At 40.5% G+C, this 21,841-nt stretch overlaps 1 protein-coding gene across 2 annotated transcripts in view; it reads left to right on the top strand.

Moving 5' to 3' along the window:
* The window catches only part of PCSK5 (proprotein convertase subtilisin/kexin type 5), a 261,360-nt gene that overhangs the window by 40,444 nt on the left and 199,075 nt on the right, over nt 1-21,841 (top strand). For both annotated transcript variants that reach the window (XM_034072696.1, XM_034072697.1), the window contains exon 3: nt 12,272-12,385. In XM_034072696.1, the coding sequence (XP_033928587.1) occupies nt 12,272-12,385 (114 nt within the window). The remainder of the gene's footprint in view (nt 1-12,271; nt 12,386-21,841) is intronic.

The following is a 21,841-nucleotide window of genomic DNA, read 5'->3' as shown; positions in this document are numbered from 1 at the left end:
AAAAATAGCTCAGAAAGATTGCTATCAAATTACATAAACATAGATAGCAGAAATTTTGGCAAGACTGCAGAAACCGCACTGCAACCTCATGTAAGCGGTCTGGTGGGAGAGCGAAAAGCTTTAGTATATGCAATAGAATCATAGAATCATAGAATAGTTAGGGTTGGAAAGGACCTCAAGACCATCTAGTTCCAAACCCCCTGCCATGGACAGGGACACCTCACACTAAACCATATCACCCAAGGCTTCATCCAGCCTGGCCTTGAGCACCACCAGGGATGGAGCATTCACAACATCCCTGGGCAACCCATTCCAGTACCTCACCACCCTCACAGTAAAGATTTTCTTCCTTATATCCAGTCTAAACCTCTGCTGTTTAAGTTTCAACCCATTACCCCTTGTCCTATCACTACAGTCCCTAATAAATAGTCCCTCACCAGCATCACTGTAGGGCCCCTTCAAATACTGGAAGGCTGCTATGAGGTCTCCACGCAGCCTTCTCTTCTCCAGGCTGAACAGCCCCAACTTTCTCAGCCTGTCTTCATATGGGAGGTGCTCCAGTCCCCTGATCATCCTCGTGGCCCTCCTCTGGACTTGTTCTAACAGTACCATGTCCTTTCTATGTTGAGGAGGCCAGAACTGCACACAATATTGCAAGTGAGGTCTCACGAGAGCAGAGTAGAGGGGCAGGTTCACCTCCTTCGACCTGCTGGTCACGCTTCTTTTGATGCAGCCCAGGATACGGTTGGCTTTCTGGGCTGTGAGTGCACACTGAAGCTGGCTCATGTTCATTTTCTCATCAACCAACACCCCCAATTCCTTCTCCACAGGGCTGCCCTGAATCTCCTCTGTCCCCAACTTTTAGCTGTGCCTGGGATTGCTCTGACCCAGGTGTAGGACCTTGCACTTGTCATGGTTAAACTTCATGAGGTTGGCATCAGACCACCTCACAAGTGTGTCAAGGTCCCTCTGAATGGCATTCCTTCCCTCTAGCGTATCAACAGAACCACACAGCTTGGTGTCATTGGCAAACTTGCTGAGGGCACACTCAATTCCATTGTCCATGTCAGCGACAAAGATATTAAACAAGACCGGTCCCAACATCGATCCCTGAGGGACACCACTCATTACTGGTCTCCAGCTGAACATTGAACCGTTGACCAGAACTCTTTGCATGTGGCCATCCAGCCAGTTCTTTACCCACTGAGTGGTCCACCTATCAAATTGATGTCTCTGCAATTTAGAGACAAGGATGTCATGTGGGACAGTGTCAAACGCTTTGCACAAGTCCAGATAGATGACGTCAATTGCTCTACCCCATCAGTTCTGTTGCCCCGTCATAGAAGGCCACCAAATTGGTCAATAGCCATGGAAATAACGCAGTTTATAATATGATGAGTGTTGTGAATTATGAGCTCAGAGAAATTAATCCATAACTAAATGAATGTTCTTTCACATTTCCAAGGTTAGAACATGTATAGCGACCAACTGGGAGCTGCAAAATTGAGATGTTGCTCTTGTTTCAGACAGGGCTTTAAAATAAATAAAAGCAGTAACCAGCAAGTTCATTAGTCAAGCATCAGCTCAGCTTTTATGTAGTCTGACTTGCAGAAGTTGAGAGATATGGCACTGCTGGAAGCACTGTCAGTGATTCGTGAGGTGTGGGAATAGTACTTCATTTGAAAAAACATTTGCTTTTCTTCAGCACACTGAATGTAGAAGAATCTTCAGTCTTTTTTTCATTTGCCTTGGGGTTGGATTGCAGTGTTTTCTAACTACCTGTATGTGTCTTTCACAGGTAACTGTTTGCAGATTATTTAGAGGGTGGTGATGATGTTTAAGAGCTGCAACAATCAGTATTTTAATAGCATCAAATTTCGCTGATGGTGATTTGGTACTTAGGGTATGCTTTGTAATTGAATTTTTCCATGACAGATTTATGTAAAAAATTTCTTTGTTGGCAAAGCACCGTTAAGCAAAAGTGCAGGAAATACACAAGTAATAGGTGGTAGTTTCTTTATAGAAAACAGTGGTATTATACGAGGACAATTTCAAGAGGTTTTGGTCAGTGAAGACCCTACGCAGGAGAAGCATTTGCTTTGGCAAGACCAGTGTACCACTACTCGATATTATGCATCATTTGATTATTGAATACTTTTACTCTCTCAGTAATTCTCAGTGGATTGCTAAACTGCTGTGGATATCTATGGCAATAGAAACTATGGCAAACCCTTGACTGAATCCACACCTTTGGAATTACACAATTTTTTTGATATTTGAATTTGACTCCATGGGAGAGATCTATCTTCCTAAGAAATCATTCAGTAAATGATTGAAGGCCATTTTAAATTAGCATATGAGAATGTCTGAAGGACTTAAATGATTTATGGCAAGAGTTGTAGGAGTAGCCTAAGGAAAGAAAAAGAATCCATCAGAAATTTCTACTATTTTGTTTTTTTTTTCTGGGTTTTGGGTTTGGTGTTTTTTTTTTTTTTAGCTATCATCATTGCTACAGTAACACAAACATAAACCCCAAGATATTTCAACTGCCAGATGTTAGACTCCAAAGCTAATTAAGTTTAGAAAGCTTAAATATTTATCCCCTAGTGGATGCTGGATTTAGCATCAGCCTTTCAGTTTATTAAGATAGTTTTAGGCCTAAGTTAGATAGAGTTACGACATACCAGTTTGCATTTGGCGTGATATTAGTACTAAACGTTGTGGTTTTGAAATTCTGGATGTTTATACTGTCCCAAGACTAGATAAAATAATGTTTGTAACAATGTAAGCAGAGCTTTAGGTGATGTATCAATCAGACATATCAATTAGGTCTTTTTTAAAACTGTGTTGCCTTGTAGCTCTTGAGTTGAATGACCTGTGGCTATAAATGATAAAGTGCAGTGTATAAACATAAGAGCTGCTTTTAGGCAGGAGCAGTAAAGATTTTTTCCTCACTTTTCCAAGGTTGGGCTATTTCAAAAGGTGAACCAAAGCATCTGAGCTGATTAGGGCACTTCAGATCTCAGAAAGAGAAAACTTCCCAACTGCTTGAGACATGCTTTGCTACAACAGCTGGTGTTGGTGCTGCTGGAAGCCACCAGGCAGGAGCCCAAGCTCAGTGGAACTTGTTCTCAACTCTGCCATAAAGCTGCTGTGCGATGTTCATGCTGTAATTTTGAAGTGCTCTGTGGTCTGCTGTGGTACAGCACACCAAGAGGGGAGGTTGGGCAGAGGCCAAGGCCACATTCACTCAGCAGTTGCTACAGTTGTACCTATGAAATGTATCCAGACTTCTCAAAGGAAAGAAAATATGGGTCTTTCTGTCTTTAATTGTTCCCTGGTTTTCCAGTGGAAAAGAGCCCTGGCCAGCAGCAGACATGCTGAGCTTCTCCAGAATTTCAGTGTGATGCTTGTCCTTCCCAGCAGTTGCCCTGGAACAGTGACTGTGCCTCCACAGTTCTGTCTGGGCTGTGCCCTTTACTCTCCCATCTTATTCCTCCATGGCCTTGCTCCTAAAACAGGAAGAAGACTTTGTTGCCATGCATGGTTTTAGGCTGATACATATTGACACTTAAACATCTACAAGTCAATGGTGCTGGATGGGTTTAACCCAAGAGTGCTGAATGAGCTGGCAGAGGAGCTTGCTAAGACACTCATCATCATCTATCAGCAGTCCTGGTCTAGTGGACAGGTCCAAAAGGACTGGAGGCTGGCCAGTGTGACACATCTCTACAAAAAGGGCAGGAAGGAAGACCCTGAGAACTACAGGCCTGTCAGCCTGTCCCTAGTGCTGGGGAAGGTCACGGAGCAGATGATCCTAAGTGACATCATAAAGCACGTGTGGGACAACGGAAGGATGAAGTCCAGTCAGCATGGGGTCATGAAGGTCCTGCTTGACCAAACTGATCTCCTTCTACTACAGGTGACCCGCCTGGCTGATGATGGACATTGTGTATTTGCACTTAAGTAAAACCTTTGACACTGTCTCCCACAGTTCTCTTCTGGAGAAATTGGCTGCTCATGGCCTGGACAGGTGTGCTCTTCACTGGGTTGGAAACTGGCTGCATGGCTGAGCCCAGTGAGTGGTGGTAAATGGGTCACATCTAGCTGGTTACTGGTCACTAGTGGTGTCCCTCAGGGCTAAGTGTCAGGGCCAGTGTTGTTTGATATCTTCACCGATTATCTGGATGAAGGGATTGACCACACCTTAAAAAAATTTGTGGACAACACCAAGTTTGCTAGGAGTGTTGATCTGCTGGAGGGTAGGAAGGCTCTGCAGAGGCTGGATCAAAGGGCTGTGGCCAGTGGCATGAGGTTCAACAAGGCAAAGTGCTGAGTCCTGCACTTGGGTCACAACAACCCCATGCAATGCTACAGACTTAGGAACAGTGGCTGGAAAGCTGCTCAGCAGAAAAGGACCTGGGGGTGCTGATTGATGGAGCTGAACATGAGCCAGCTTGTGCCCAGGCAGACAAGAAGGCCAATGGTATCCTGGCCTATATCAGAAATAGTGTGGCCAGCAGGGCCAGGACAGTGATAATCCCCCTGTACTGGGCACTGGTGAGGCTGCACCTTGAATCCTGTGTTCAGTTCTGGCCCCCTCACTACAAGAGAGATTTTGAGGTGCTGGAGCAGATTCAGAAAAGGGCAACAAGGCTGGTGAAGGGTCTGGAGAACAAGTCTGATGAGAAACCCTTGAGGGAACTGGAGGTGTTTAGTCTGGAGAAGAGAAGGCTCAGTGGGGACCTTATCACTCCCTGCAACTACCTGAAAGGAGGTTGTAGTGAGGTGGGGATCAGTCTCTTTTCCCAAACAAGTGATACAACAGGAGGTAACAGCCTCAGGCTGCGCTAGGGGAGATTTAGGTTGTGTATGAGGAAAAATTTCTTCACAGAAAAGGTGATCAAGCATTGGAACAAGCTGCCTTGGGAAGTGGTGGAATCACTGTCCCTGGGAGTATTCAAAAACTGCATAAATGAGGCCCTCAGTGACATGGTTTATTGGTGATCTTGCCAGTGCTGGAGTAATGGTTGGACTTGATGATCTTAAAGGCCTTTTCCAACTTAGCTGATTCTGTGATTATGTGATATTCATGAAGACCTCTGAGCTCTGGGGTTGTGAAGCTGCATCAGAAAAGCAAAGGGTGTTTTCAGGTATGTTAACTTTCATTAAGATATTAAACAGATATGTTTCGGGATCATTGAACCTCATGGATTTAGAAATATGGCTATAGTGCTATAATGGATTACTTGGATGTGGCAAAGTAAGTGGAAACCACTTAATCTGTATCAGAACTGAGTGGCTTTTTTGTAACTATGAGGTAGAAAAGTGTGCATGAATTTCAACTTTGTTCCATGGGTGAGACTGTGGTAGCTTGCCCTGCTGTTGTGCAAGATGTGTTTCTTTGGGCCTAAGAGGCAATTTCAAGCATTCTCTGCTCCCTTTTTTCCTCCTATGCTTTTCTCTCCCCACCCTGTCCTAATGTCTGCTTCTTTTTTTATCTTGCTTTTTTTCAGAACATGTAGCTTAATTATGACAACTGCTTTGATTCTAGATTGTCATTGACCCTTGCTGAAGAAGCATTTTTTTAATCAACAAGAATGCATCACTTAGCACTGCTAGATTCACTGACTTTTTATCCAACTTTAGATCCCTATAGTTTCTGAAATGGTACCTTCAGTAATTTTCCATGCTCTTGACCTATGTCAGCGGCTACTCTACCCAACAGTCTTCATCTGTTTTTATGATGAAAACTGGCTGCTGCTACTGCAAGTCAAAGAATACTGATAGGTTAGGAAAACAGCCTGTTTTAATTATAATTTAAAAACCCCACAGAATTCTTCTTAACTGAATAGTCCAACTTCTGAGTGACTCTGCACATGGACAGGAGGAGGTGTGCCAACGGTCTTGGGTACCTCTCCTGAATTTCTATGTAATGCCTTGTGTATTAGTTGTTCAGTAACCAGGACATGGCCCTTGGATATTCATATATACTATGCACTTTAATCCTAAATTTATTGACTTCTATTTTTCCCCCCCCTCATTACAATGTGAAATGTAAAAAAAGAGTGTTGTCAAAAGATCATAGAATCAAAGAATGGTTTGGGTTGGAAGGAACCTTAAAAATCATCCAGTTCCAAACTGCTGCCAGGGTCAGGGACACCTTCCACTAGACCAGGTTGCTGAAAGCCTCATCCAGCTTGGCCTTGAATGCTTTCAGGGATGTGGCATCCACAAGTTCTCTGGGCAACCTGTTCCAGTGCTTCACCACCCTTAAAACCATTACCCCTCTTCTTACCAGTACACTCCCTGATAAAGATTCTGTCCTCGTTTCATCTGGGATAGTTAATTTTCTTCCGAGTACCATGCTGTGTTTTGGATTTAGTATGAGAATAATGTTGATCACCCACTGATGTTTTAGTTGTTGCTAGGTAGGTAGTGCTTAGTCTAAGTCAAGGACTTTTCAGTCTCTCATACTCTGCCAACGAGGAGGTGCACAGCAGGCCAGAAGGGAGCACAGCCAGGACAACTGACCCAACTGCCCCTACCATAGAATGTCATGCTTAATATATAAACACGACAGTTGGCTGCAAGGGGCCAATCAGTGCTCAGGGACAGGCGAGGCATTGCTCACTGGGTGGTGAGCAGTTTTATTATGCATCAGTTGTCTTTCTTGGGTTTTACTTCTTTCTCTCATTTTGTTATTTCCCTTTTCATGACAGTTATTCCTATATTCTATATTACTGTTGTTATTATCAATAATAATATTTTTAATTCAAGTATTAAACTGTTCTTACCTCAATCCACTGGTTTTACTTTTTTCCTGATCATCTTATGCCCCTGAGGAGGGCAGAAAGGAGTGAGCAAGAGACAGTGTGGTACTTCGATGTCAGCTGAGGTTAAACCTTGATATAATCCCTCCTCATCTTTCCTTTAGGTTCTCTTTAAATACTGGAAGGTTGCTATGTGGGCTCCCTAGAGCCTTTTCTTCCCTAGGCTAAACAACCCTGACTCTCTCAGTGTGTCCAGAGTCAGTCCAGACCTCTGATCATCTTCATGGCCCTCTGCTAGACTCACTTGAGCAGCTCCATGTCTCTCTTGTGTTGGGGGCCGCATAGCTGAATGCAGTACTGTGGGCCGGGTCTCGTGAGAGCAGAGTAGATGGGGAGAATCTATGTCCCTCGACCTGCTGATTATGCTTCTTTTGATGCAACCCAGGATATGGTTGGCTTTCTGGGCTGCAATTTTACACTTCCAAGTCAAACTCAGTTTTGCATCCACCAACATTCCGAAGTCCTTCTCTGCCAGGCTACTCTCAATCCACTCATTGCCCAGCCTGCATCCATGTTTGGGATTGCCCTGACCCAGGTGCAGGACCTTGTACTTGGCCTTGTTAGTTCTCATGTGGCTTGCCCAGACCCACCTCTCAAACCTGTCAAGGTTCCTGTGATGGCATCCCTTTCCTCTAGAGTAGGAACTGTAAGAACAGAATTTTCTCCTGTGTCCTGTTCTGGGCCCAGCACAGTCTAATTTTCTGTCTTTGAGAGTGCCAGGCTCACTCCTGTCCTTTTCCAGCAAGATCTGTTCACGTGTGTGTGAGTGTTGAGAGTCTTTAGGCAAGTGAAGAATGAAGTGTACCTGATGCAGTGTAGATCCTTCACACATGGAGGGAGGATGCTCACTCAGAGCAATTTCTCTGTAGGCCAGCTCCAGGTAGGAATGCTGCAGTGCTGCTCAGTGCCAGCTTTCTACAAGATGAGCATTGCCCCTTTTGTGGATCCATCCTGGCTCCATACAGATTCACTACGTGGCAGTACTTTCCACATTCCCTATCTGAGTTTTCTCTCATTTTCTCTTTAATCTACAGTGTTCCTGTGCCACCTGCTTTCTTGTTATCTGAGCAGGAATTTCTGATTTCCTCTTACAGGCTTAGGACAGATTGAGGTGAATGATGACAGTACAAGGGATAAAAGCTAAGATTACATTTGGGAGTTGCAACTTCAGAAACTGTTTTTCACAGACTGAATACCCACACCTCCATGTTTAATTCTGCAATATATAAATCTTAGATTTTGGTATGAAATGCCTAACCTACTTCAGGGTTAGAGTGGCTTTTTCCCTATACTTGTTTTCCTCAAAATGGAAAGGATTACACCTTCAGCTTGTCTGTGATTTCTGCTTTATAGTAATGGCATTTTCACCTACTGGACTTAACGTATTTTTTAATCAATTTAAAAATATTTATTCAAGCAGATTCTCTCGTAGTATATATGAAGAAATACTCTTTCACAAGGGTGTCTAGTGTTTGTATGTTAAAAATCACACTGCTTTGGTAAATTGGTGAATTATTTTTTTCAGTATGCTATATTTTTACATTTTTCGAACTATTTTTTCCCCCAGAGTTTATTATACTGGAAGAGGTCTTACTGCAGCATACTGACATGGTGCTCCTTTTCCAAGAATTCTGTTGAATCAGTGAGAGTGGAAATGGTAGAAAGTGGTTTTGCTCCACACAGAGATAACATTTCATTATAATTTTTTAGCACTTTAAACAGTATAAAAGAGTGGTAGGCTTGAATTAGCTCAGAGCAGCTTTTATGCCATAGCACTGTTCCATGCTGGTCTGTGAAAAAGACCTGCATCATGTACAGAACTACCCTGTGAGTGCTGAAGTGAGGAGACTGGAAATGGTGATTTCTAAAAAATATTTTGGTCTCCCATCTGGCTTGGCTTTGATTTCTAGACATTCAGGAAATGGAACTTTTGAAGCGCAAGTCAATGGGAAAATGTTCACTGTTCCCCCTCAGTAAGTGTGACTTTATGGAAATGTTAAAATGCACCTCATTGTTTGCATAGAGTCTCTTTTTGGCAAGAAACAGGAATCTGTGTAATCAATTACTCCAGAGATTTTCCTTAGAAAGGAAAAGCCTTAGAAAGTGTGGAGACTTTTAAAAAGAAAATATTTTTATACAAATGAGCTCTTAACATACAGAATCAAACAAATCCAAGATACATGAGGCATTTGGCAGTGGTGTGTGAATGAGTACCCATAAAGTACTCAAAGGAAATATATGACAGAATACTTAACTGCTGAGTCTTGACCTTGTGTTCATTAATATCTCAGTCATTGTACAGTTTAACTTAAACTGGCAAATTTTTCTGTTCAGTTTAGAGAAAAACTCCAAACCTTGTGGTTCAGTGGAATTGGTTGTTCTTTTTATATAGCAATGGTATGTTCTGTAAATCAGATTTTATACGCTGACTTCACAGATGAGAAAGTTATCTTCCTGTGATGTTTTTGATTATATTCTAGATGTCTGTGTCAGTACATCTTCAGAATAAAAACAATTAGTAAGCAGATCTTAACATAAGGTGTTTGGTAAAAATCTTCCAGACAAGGCTATAATCAGGACTGCGATTACGCATGTTGTGATAGTTTAGGTTACTCTGTCGAGTGTTCTGTACAGTCACTGGTGAAGAATGGTCATTTTGACTTCCCCCTTTCACTGATGTGAATATCTGTAGTGCTCAAAGTGAGTCCTAGTATATTATACCAGCTTTGTCTGTTTTGAAGAAAAGGAGGCAGAGGAGTGAGCTCATTGCTCTTTGCAGCTTCCTGAGGAGGGGAAGTGGAGAGGGGGTGCTCATCTCTTCAGGAACAGGATGTGTGGGAATTGCTCAAACCACCATGGGAGGTTCAGACTGGACATTGGGAAACATTTCTTTACTGAGAAGGAGGTCAAACACTGGAGCAAGCTTCCTACAGAGGTGGTTGATGCCCCAAGCCTGTCAGTGTTTTAAGAGCTATTTGAACAATGCCCTCAATAATAGGCTTTAACTTTTGGTGAGCACTGATGTGGTCAGGCAGTTGGACTAGATGATTGTTGTAGGTCTCTTCCAACTGAAATTATTCTGTCCTGTTTGGTTCCATCATTAGAGAGCTATCTGCATTAGAGAGCTATATGCATACTCAGGCAGACATGCTACTTATCCCCCTCTGTATAAAATCAAATGGCTATCTTAATTATAGTAATTTTATGCATACACAAAATTGTCATTGAGTCTTATGGGAAGAGAAGAAGTTATGTTTCCTTCTCTGGCTTTGGGTTGATTGTCCAAGCTGCACAGCTCTTCTGCAAAATTACTGTTTCATATGTTTTCCTTAACTTGCTAGGAGCTGAAGAAATAGGAACTATGAACAACATCCAGCATGTAAGAGGGGCAGGCCCTGCAACATGTGCATAATCTGAAGTACAGTCACAAAGGCATTAGATAAGATTAAAAAAAAAAATCATCCATATCTCACTGAAATCTAACCACCTACTATAGTACAGGCTTATAGATTAACTCAGCTGGGACAAGCTCTTGTACAAATATATGCATGAACATAAACCCCCACATATATACAAAATCCTTCTGTTTCAAATTATTGCTCAAATAAACTGGGATTGTGCAGTGACACAGTGTTTATGTTTACTTGGACTAAACTGTCTGATAAATATTATTGATAAAGTTGTCTGGAATAAAGGAAACAGAGAAAATAAATTAATTGAATGGGTTTTGAGGCATCAATGTATGCATACATCAGTCTCCACAAATACTATGCTGCCTGTATGTTTCAATCTTTTTAACAGTCAGCAGATACTTGCAGCTGAATAGGCAGTAAATAAATGGAGACATGTTTTCACAGTGATTAGTAGAGTTTTGCAATGTGTCATGTGAGGAAGGTCCCTTTCATTTATCCATATAGATATGGTATTAGGTTGTTCTGTTTGAACTTGTGTGTTGCACAGGCTCCTTGAATATTTTACACTCTCTGGCTCCATTTACAAAAGAATGGTGTTTTTCAAAAACTTATTACAATTATTCTATTATTGGTAGTTCGTATAGGAGGCTTGAGGCACAGCAGTCCCTAATGCCAAATTAGATGCCCAGGGTCTCTGATCTTGACCAGAAGTTAATTCTTGGGAAAAATTAATTTCTTCTTTATAAAGAAAGGTATGAAGCTTTGTTGCCAGCCTCTATAAGGAATATCCTAAGAATCCTGTCATGGAGAAATCAGCATATCTTCCTGTATTTTTATCTGACCAAGAAGTAAAGACCAGATTGGTATGGTAGAGGTAGGCTTGGTATGGATCTCAAGCAAAATTTCTATATGTGAATAGAAAGTAAACTTCTTTTATATATTTGTATGTTTGTGTGCATACACAAATATTCATAAACAGCACAAATAAGAGGTGAAGAGTTGGCTGCTAGTAGGAGATGGCTGTCTTGCTTGGAAAGAGGTGAATTGAATTTTTATAGTTATATCCCTTGAAACAATTCAGGAGAAATATGAGCTGTCAGGAAGCTAGATGTGTATAAATATAACTTAGGTTTCTCTGTGGATAGTTTATATTATTTACATTTATGGAAACTATCTCCCATTTAGAATAGCTAATGTAGGAATAACTGCAGAGTCATGTCTGCTTTAAGGTTGATGTCACTTTTAGTCATCCTTTCTGGATGTGTCATGCATCTTTGAAGAAATGTCAGACAGACAAGAATATAACTTTCAGAATTACATTTTTTACACTTACATTTCTTTTTCCATTTCAAGCTTTCTTTTTATTGTTGCTGTTGTTTTGATTTGACCTGTTTGTTGCTCAGTACCCAGCTGTTTCTTCCAAGGAAATACTTAGTATAAAAAAAAGTTCCAGGTATTCCTGGATGAGAGAATCTTGACAAAGTCACTTTGCTAAAAACACTGTTTAATTTTGGGTTCTTTTACTCCAAGTGGTGAAGGTGATTTAGATGTTATTGTTAAACAAAATGAATATTTTTCAGAGGGTTTTTGTTTTCAGGAACAGACTTAAACAAAAAACAAAAACAAACAAAAAACTGAAACAAAAAAACCCCACCATGTCAGAAATTAATTTCTCATAGTGATATTTTGTAAAAGCAACTGGTTTTATAAATTCAAAAGAAGCACTGGTCTAGTAATGAAAAATAATAGTGTAATTGCTTTCAAAAGATGATAGTCAATGAAGTCCTTCTAAGCAGGGGATTTAAGTAGCTGTTCAGGGGTATATTTGTAACATTTAAGTAAATTGGATGTATTCATTAGTGAACAATATGCCAAGGTGAGCTGCGCATTCCCACTGCCAAAATGAGCTCTTTAACATGAAATATGCCTTGGACTATGGTAATGGGAAACTTCCCAAGATTTCACACATTTCATGATAATCTCCATGGAACCCTAACACTTTCCATATGTTTTCATGGTTGGCAGGTGGAGTGGATACAACAGCAGGTGGTTAAAAGAAGGATAAAGAGGGATTATAAACCTGGTGGTACCCAATCCACTTATTTCAATGATCCCAAGTGGCCAAGCATGTGGTACATGGTAAGTGCATACAGCAAGGTCATTGACTCTGTTCCATGCTTGTGTTTAGTTGTCTGATATTTTGAAAAGGGGCAGAAAAATATGTTCAAAAAAAGCAAATTTGGGTTTTTTTATGTGACTAAGAGTCTGTAAACTAACAAGTATTATAAAGCATTTCCAGTGAGCCCTGCAATAGGAAACAGTTATTGATGCATTCATTCATGAATGCTTCCTATTGCAAGATGTCTTGGGAATTAGTTATTAGAGGGGGGTTTGGAACTAGATGATCTTAAGGTGCTTTCCAACCCAAACTGTTCTATGATTCTATGATAAACTTTCAGCACTGAAAATGGAAGGAACTTAGGTACAATCTGTGAGAGCAGTGAAATCACTTGTTTTCAATATATGAAATACAAGTATGTTTTCAATATGTCTTCAAAAAAATTTTTTTAATTTTTTTTATTTTTTCTCTCTTTTCCTGATAGTCACGGTTAAAGCCTAGAGTGAAACTTTTGTATTCATAGTGTTTTTTAAAATATTCTTATTTTGCCTAGGGGCAAATCATAGAATTATTTGGATTAGAAGGGACATACTGTCCAAACCCCTGCAACAAGCAGGGACATCTTTGACTAGGTCATGTTGCTCAGAGACCTGTCCAACCTCACCTTGAGTATTTCCAGGGATGGGGCATCTAGTACTTCTCTGAGCAACCTTTTCCAGTGTTTCACCACCCTCATAATAAAGAAATACTTCCTTACATCTAGTCTGAATCTACCCTCTTTTAGTTAAATGCTCCTTGTCCTGTTGCAATAGGCCCTGATAAAATGTCTGTCCCCACCTTTCTTATAAGCCCCCTTTAAGTACTGGAAAGCCTTTTAACTACTGTAGGGTCTTCTCAGAGCCTTTTCTTCTCCAGGCTGAACACTCCCAACTCTCTCAGCCTCACAAGGCAGTGTTCCATCCCTGTGATCCTTTCTGTGGCCCTCCTTTGGACCATCTCCAGCAGGTCCATGTCTTTCCTGTATTGAGTCTCACCAGAGCAGAATTACTTCCCTTGACCTGCTGGTCCTGCTTCTTTGGATGCAGCTGAGCATATACAGTTAGCTTTCTGGGCTGCAAAGTGCACACTGCTGGATCATGTACAGTTTTTTATTCATCAGTTAAAAGTTGTATTTAGTTGGAAGTTGACTCCAGCTGACATGTCTCCATTTTGGCTGATGGAAGAGTTGCTTTATTTCTTAACTCTCCTGTTGGTGTAGTTCTAAATCCCTACGTGTTTTCTCAATACATCACCTATGTTGCTGGCAATAAGAGGAGGTTTTATGACTTCATAGATTGAATTGCTTTGAACAGGGAGGAGAATATACCTTTCTGATGACAATATGTAAGATAGTTTTCCTGGAAGTAAATAATGTCTTTTCAGGTATTTCGTTATTTTAAGAGCATTAGTTTAATATTTCAGGTAAGTGAACAAAATTGTCCTGCCACAGCTTTAAAAATATTTTTCAAGTTTTTTTTTTTTAACTTTCATTCTGGCTTGTTGAATTCATTGTTGAATACAATGAAAAACAAAAAATATCATAGGTAATTTGTAACAGTGAACAGTTGCTATTAGTAAACTCAGAAGTCCTTATCTTCATGGATATATCAAAATAACAGGTCAGTTAGAAAGTCTAATAACTTTGCTATTCAGTTTTTTGAATTCATTTGTTTTAACAAGATGCTGTTTAATAACTTTACTTTCAAATTCTTCTTATTCTTATGAAAGAACTGTAGCACTGACTTCTATTTTCTGATGGAAAAATTGTTCCACATTACCTTTCTGAGCTATTGAAGATCTGTGCCTTTCAGGCAGTAACTCATCTCACACAGTAGAAATCTATTTCATTTCTCTTTAATCATGGTATTGGGTTGATGTAGCTAAAGGTTTTCTTACGAGTTTACTGTCCATTTTGAAAACAATTTTTATAAAAACTGTCATTCTTTTCAGTTGTTTGTAAAAGCTGTATTATTTTGGGTCATGAGATCGTGGCAGGTCAATTTCCCAGTTGACTGAAGTGTGTATACTTGACTGTCTCCTCTAATACATATGTTTATTCTGCCTTCCCAGCCTATAAATATGTGCATAAGGTGAGAGACAGATGCCAATAAATGGCAGTAGATCACAATATTGTGTCCTGTGAGTTCTCATTTTTTTTTATTTTATTTCAACATTTTTAATTGAAACTAGAAAATAACTGATTTATCTTTAGATAATCTGCAGCTATTGCAACAGCCTTTCAGCTCTGTGTTAGAATGAAAAGAGGGAGGAGAAATTTCAAGAGAGTAATAGTAGTCAAGTAAAACCCCACTATTTATCATGTAAAGTAGCTTATGTAATTTTTCCTTTGTGCTCGTAGATTTGTATAAAGGTTTGCAGTGCTACCCTAGGTTTTTGGTGCAACTAAATGAGTGGGGTGTGAAAAATGCTTATAAAAGTTGTGTCTTCATTTTGTTCAGGAAGGCAGCAGACTCCTATTTGTAAATCAGTTGTGTTGCCTAACGAGACACTGCTTCACAGTTGCTCCACAATTGCCAATCTAATGCAGAAAGCACTTTAGGGCAGCAAATGGACTTCACTGTTTGTCTTATACAACTTTCAGGATATTGGCATTTATATACCTGTGGAAGCAACTCCATTCTTGCAGACTGTCTGGGAAGAGGCTGCTCCCAACTGATTGCATTTACCTCTGCTGCATAACTCTGTATGAGCGGTATCTTTAGTGGTAGTGGTTTGATGACATTTTGTTGAGAGAAAGCACTAATGTATTAGCAAGTGCATTGTTTCGGCAGAGGGAATAGCTAAAAATACATGAATTCAGGACTGACTTGGATCATAATCAGGTATCCTGATATGACTGAATTTGTGGTTGTAACCATAGTTACTTTTGTTAATGTTACTTACCTTTATAACATGAAGGGAATAAAAGGAATTTGAGGTTAGTTAATGTATCATAGAATGGGCAGGGTTGGATAGGACCATAAATCTAGTTCCAACCCTCCAGCCATGGGCAGAGATGCCTCACACTAGATCCAGTCACCCAATGCTCTGTCCAGCCTGGCCTTAAACACCACCAGTAACGGAGCATTTACCACATTTTTGGGCAACCTGTTTCAGTGCCTCACCATCCTCACAGTAAAGAACTTCTTCCTTATATACAATCTAAAGTTCCCTGTTTAAGTTTAAACCCATTACCCCTTATCCTACCAATAGAGCCATTGATGAAGAGTCTCTGACCAGCAACCTTGTAGCTCCCCTTCAGATACTGGAAGGTTGCTATGAGGTCTCCACACAGCCTTCTCTTCTCCAGGCTAAACAGCCCCAACTTCCTAAGCCTGTCTTTATAGAGGAGGTGCTCCAGCCCCCTGATCATCCTCATGGGCCTCCTCTGGACTTGTTCTAACAGTTCCATGTCCTTTCTATGTTGAGGACACCAGAAATGCACACAATACTCCAAGAGAGGTCTCACAAGAGCAGAGCAGAGTAGAGGAGCAGGATTGCTTCTGGTCACCACTCCTTTTGGTGCTCTCCAGTATACAGTTGGCTTTCTTGGTTGTGCGCACACACTGAAGCTGGCTCATGTTCATTTTCTCATTGACTAACACCCCCAAGTCCTTCTCCGCAGGACTACCATGAATTTCCTTTTTGCCTAACCTGTAGCTGTGCCTGGGATTGCTCTGACCCAGGTGTAGGACCTTGCACTTGTCATGGTTAAACTTCATGAGGTCGGCATCAGACCACCTCAGAAGCGTGTCAAGGTCCCTCTGAGTGGCATTCCTTCCCTCTAGCGTATCAACAGAACCACACAGCTTGGTGTCATTGGCAAACTTGCTGAGGGCACACTCAATTCCACTGTCCATGTCACCGACAAAGATGTTGAAAAAGACCAGTCCCAACATCGATCCCTGAGGGACACCACTCGTTACTGGTCTCCAGCTGGACATTGAGCCATTGACCAGAACTCTTTGCATGTGGCCATCCAGCCAGTTCTTTACCCACCGAGTGGTCCACCTATCAAATTGATGTCTCTTCAATTTAGAGACAAGGATGTCATGTGGGATAGTGTCTAACGCTTTGTATGAGTCCAGATAGATGACATCAACTGCTCTAGCCCTGTCTATCAGTTCTGTTGCCCAATCATAAAAGGCCACCAATTTGGTCAGGCAGGATTTCCCCCTAGTAAAGCCATGCTGGCTGTCACCCAGCACCTTGTTGTTTTTCATGTGCCCTAGCATGCCTTCCAGGAGAATCTGCTCCCAGATTTTGCCAGGCACAGAGGTGAGACTGACTGGTCTGTAATTCCCTGAGTCATCCATTTTCCCCTTCTTGAAAATGGGGGTTATATTTCCCTTTTTCTAGTCATCAGGAACTTCACCTGACTGCCATGATTTTTCAAATATGATGGCCAGTGGCTTAGCAACCTCATTCGCTAGCTCCTTCAGGACCCACGGATGGATTTCATCAGGTCACATGGACTCCTGCACATGATGTTTTCTGTCACTGCTGCATCAGAAAGAAATTTTTAGGTTGCTGGCTGCAGACGTGTTACTGAGAAAGTAATAAAATTTTATCATGTACAGATTTTCATTTGGATTAATAATTAGCTTTCATCGTGGGTTGAGATTGATACCTTTGGCCTTTGAACTGGCAAAATCTCTAACAGGGTCATAAATGTAGTTCAGATTTGTTGACACAAGTCCCTTCATTCAAAGACTTTGTCAAGCAGAATCTGATTGATGATTTTTCTCTCCCAGCTTTTCTTCACAAGTACTACCCCTTGTAATTTTTATTGTCTGTGCTCGTAATAATACATTTTTGCTGATGTGATATCCTTGGCAAGAAATTGGTTAGGCACAAGGGGGACTCAGGCTGTCTTTCCCTTTTGGGCTATCACAGTTTGAAAGTGTCTCTCAAGAGCAGTTCTGTGAAGAAATTAAAAGGACTTTTTTATCACTCTATTTTTTTTTCCATTTAGTCTAAACACATTCCTGGAAAGAGCAGAAAGATTAGGAATATAATTATTTATCCCCTTACGGTTCTGTGAGAGCTGAAGCAGACTCTGTTTCCAGAGCTACTCATCACCTGAATAAGCATACTTGTACTTTTCATTAGCAGAGGATTATCTATGGAGAAATTACAGGTTCTCATGCTTTCTAATAACAAGGAAAAGGCCATTTCCTTCTGACTTTCCTCCCTGAAAGAAAGGAAAGCTGGAAGAAAACAATCTGCTTTAGCATGACCTCTGAATCCTGATGCATCTGTGCTTCAGAGTAAAATAAAATATTTTTGTAGATTAAGTAACAACATGAAACTTCACCCATTCAAGTTTCATTTGAAACTGACATACAGAATTCAGTCCAAATTGCTCAGAATGACCTGATGTCAGAGAAATAAGATCAGCGGGAAAGAAGGTCCCTAGTTAATACCTCTTTGAAATTTTGAGTTGGGAGAGAGTGAAGTCCTGTAAGCTATCCTCAGAGCTCAGCTGCCCTTGTATTGTCATGTAATATCTAATAAATTATTTCTTTTTCATTGATGTTGACAAAATAACCTGTTTGTTATTAACTGGATTAACTATATACAATCAGTTTGTGTAACTGGAAGAGGTTGAAGTCAACCCTGAAGCCCTACTGCTATCTGAAACTGTTTTACTTGTAAAAACAAGAAACTGTATCTCTGGAATGACTAAGGGGACTTTGTGCCTAACCAGTTTCACTGTACCAGGCAGCTGGTTTAATGAGTTTCCTCATCTTCCTTGGATGCCATGGAAAAATGTTTGTAAAAGCTAGAGGAGGTAAGTAAAAAAAGGAGGGGGAGGAGGGGCAAAGATTTGGCAACTAGCTTAGACTTTTATAGACTTAGTCATGGAACTCTCCTTGCTGACCATTTCTTTTTGCTCCTTACTAGCAAGAGCTTTGTAGTAGTCATTTGAAACTGGTGTCACAAGGGCACACAAGCACAGCTTTCTGCAGCTATAATCTAGTTCTGTGATGCTGGGCTCCACTGCATATTTTTAATGATTGCAAGAAATTAATTTAGCCATTGTTTATTTTTTAACTGCTCTAAGAGCAGAAAAGCGCTGGCTCTGTGACTGGAGTCACTTCAAACAGGCACAAGTCTTTTTCAATAGTATCAAGGATAATCTTCTGCAGTATTGTTATAATTTCTTCTACTGTTAATAATAATTACTAGTGCTGACATTCTCTGAGTTGGAGAAGATTCAGCTTACTACCATGTTCTTCCTGCTCTTCATGGCCTGGTTACTACTGGGCAGGAACTGAATAAATAACACGATTTTTCTATGGGACTGAGAATTTACTGGAAGAGTATGTTTTGAGATGTGAGGCTGGAGGGAGAGGCACTGTTCTGTTACAGCACCTAAGAATAAACGTGATAGTTAAAGTGTATAAGCCAGGTGATTTCTTATCACTGGATGCCACTTCATCAGAGAAAGAGGAGATGTGTAACCAGAGGTTATTCCCTATAGCTGGAGAAGGTATGGCACTGACAGTGAGAAACTGGGGAAAGCTGAAACTTCCATGGCAATAATAACTGGGGGGAGTTGGTATTCATCTGAGAAACTACAGCATAAAGTAACTGAGCTACTCACAAAAATAAATAATGTAACTTTTAAAATGGTGTTGTACTGAGACAAGAATCTAGCCAGGGACTCTAAAATGCATACCTGGGGGTCATCCTGAAAAATTTTACAGTAATGAATCTTACCTGAGAACATAGGGAAGTAGCTGGCAATATCACAAAAGTTGTAAATCACAGCAAGAAATGGAATGTGGGAATTTGCCTGTCAGCTTCTCAGGCAGAAAATGGGCAAGATAATCATGCTTGTAAGCTGCTTGGAATGGAGGAAGAAGGAAACCACCTATTACATATGTAAACCAAAGAAAAAGCTGTCTTTTAATTGTCATTGCTAAACGTATCCCACACCAACACAATATAATTCAAAGCCTTTTTGAAGTAAAACTTTAATTTTGTTTTACACATATCTTAGGTCCACACTGATGTCACCTCATGCTCTGTTTTATGTAATCTGAAGGTCTGTTTTTGCTATTGATCTCTATAAATGAAGTACACCCTCTTTAAAATTGCTTTCCTTTTTCAGAATCTTTCATTTGCTCAACCTTTGTTATCTTCTCTTCACATTTATTCCTTGTTATTCCTTCTTTCTAGACATAAACTAGGTGTAAGACAAAATATATTTGGAGGAGTGCTAAAAGCAGATGACTTAGTCTTCTGTTTGGAACCCAGAAGAAGGGCTTTTGCAAACCTGCATTGTACTATAGTCTACTAGTTTTCTTTGAGAGCCAGCAATATAACGGAAAAGAATTATAAAACACTATAATTAACACAGTCTTCTTAAAAAGCTGAAAAACATACTAGGTAAATACTCCAGTTGCTGAAAAAATAAAATTTTCTTACAAAATTTTTTAAATTATGCTCTAACAGAAATCTGTAAAGCCAAGAAAAGATGCAGTGCCTGGCTGTGGTATTTCTCCTGCTGATCATATTATTGACTTACCTTCCTAATTTCCAAAACTGGACTGCAAGGACAAGGAGACGCACAAATGCAAAGTGTTTTAGGGGATTCAAGGTGGAAGAAGATTATAGCAGTGCCAACAGGGCAGAATAAAACTAGGTGACTACGCCATAATGGAAACTTAAGGTTTACAAATTATTTTGTGGGTAATACTTGGTGAACTGCTTGGATGAAGCAGCTATATAATATTGTTGTGCAGTTATAGTGTGGTGTTACTGAAGTTTTTAGAAGGCTGTTGAAGATAAGAAACTTGCTGAGAAGCTTAACTCATCAGCCAATATTTATCAGTCACCCTTTTGTATTTTATATTATATAAGATTTCTGGTATAGATAGATGAAATATAATTTATACTGCAATTGAGAGCAGTCCCTGCAGACTGATGAGATATGAATTAGTTGTGTTTAGGCTGGCTGCCTCGAGCTCTGAAGCTGAAACCAAAACTTGGGAAAAATTGCTTACTTTTCACTTTCAGTAAAGACTGTGAAGTCAGCATTGTTTTCAGCTTCGGCAGAACTTGTTCTGTTTCTTCAGAAAACTCCTGCTGTATGCTATACAATGCTCTGCGGTTATATTTGTGAGCTTCCAGGTGAGCTATACTAGCGTTCACAGGGAAGGAAAGATACTCCTGGTCTCACATGGTACAGCTGACTCTGGACAGCAGCCAGAATGAGTCTTATAAGCCTTTATCCGTGAGTAACTTGAGTCTCCCGAAGTCCTGTAACCATGAAATAAGGTGGAGGTGAAGACTTAGAGACCACCTGCTTACTCGATGCCATTCCTCCAACTCCAAGTGTGAGTGCAAAAGCAGAGAGAAGGATTTTACATCCCTGGCCTGGCCCTTAGTGAGGTCAGCTATGAGTGGGACTGTGGAAGGGAAAAGCAGGAATAAAGGAAGGGGTGACAGGCACCTGATGAGGCAGACTGGAGAGAGATGGAGGGAGGAAGAGAGGTCACAGGGGGTCTGAGTGCAAGCCTGGGTGCAAGGGAGAGAGAAGTCTGGACAAAATTTCACTTGCCACATCCTAACACCACAGCAAATGAATTTGTGTCACCCTCTTTTATGACCTCCTAAAACTTTATTTCCAATCCACCTGTGCCAGAAATCGGCAGCTAAGGAAAAACCTCACTCTCTTTTTATTTCCCTCCCAAGAGTTGTTCTCTCTTTCTGTGCAGTAGAAGCCAAATCACTGTTTTTTTTCTGACATGGCATGCTATGTGTTTAGGTGTTTCGCATATCTTGTAACTTGGTTTGTTGTTTCATACACTTCTATATTTGTGTCTTCTATTGCATAAGAAGATTGAGCTTTTGGTGTTTTAGAAAATTAAGACTATCGCACTTCAGTGCAAGTGCTGCAAGAAAGAATCAAACTGATTGTTGAGACATTACCTTAGAAATCTGTATTGAGGAAACACCTCTTGTTCTCTGTGGACAAGGTAGAGCTAGTAACATAAGGTCAGGTAATACACAATTTGACCTAAATTCATTTCCTATGGAAAGACAACAACATTCTTTAAGTAATGAAAAACCCATAGAAGTGGAATTACACTTATCTACTGAAAAGAGATTACTGCTGCAACTAGTTTAGCAAGATTAGCAAATAGTTTAAAGACAGAATGACCAGATGGGCTTGATCCGTTCCTCTGGGACATTCTGTTCTGACTTCCAGATAAGCAGCCCCTTGGAAGTGCCCAGAAAACACAAAATGTAAGCCAGCACTGTTCAGGGGTTGTGCCAGCATTTTCACTGAAACAAGAAGCAGCAATACTGAAATAATTTCCATACTTGTTTGGGGAGATATTTTCCTGTGTGTCAAACATTTGGTAATAAATCATACAGCACATACTTCTCTGCGTATTTACTACAGTGATTTTATCTTCAGA

Source organism: Melopsittacus undulatus, chromosome Z, assembly GCF_012275295.1.
Source record: "Melopsittacus undulatus isolate bMelUnd1 chromosome Z, bMelUnd1.mat.Z, whole genome shotgun sequence".
NCBI classification, from domain to species: domain Eukaryota; kingdom Metazoa; phylum Chordata; class Aves; order Psittaciformes; family Psittaculidae; genus Melopsittacus; species Melopsittacus undulatus.
This window is presented reverse-complemented; position numbering and strand designations above follow the sequence as displayed.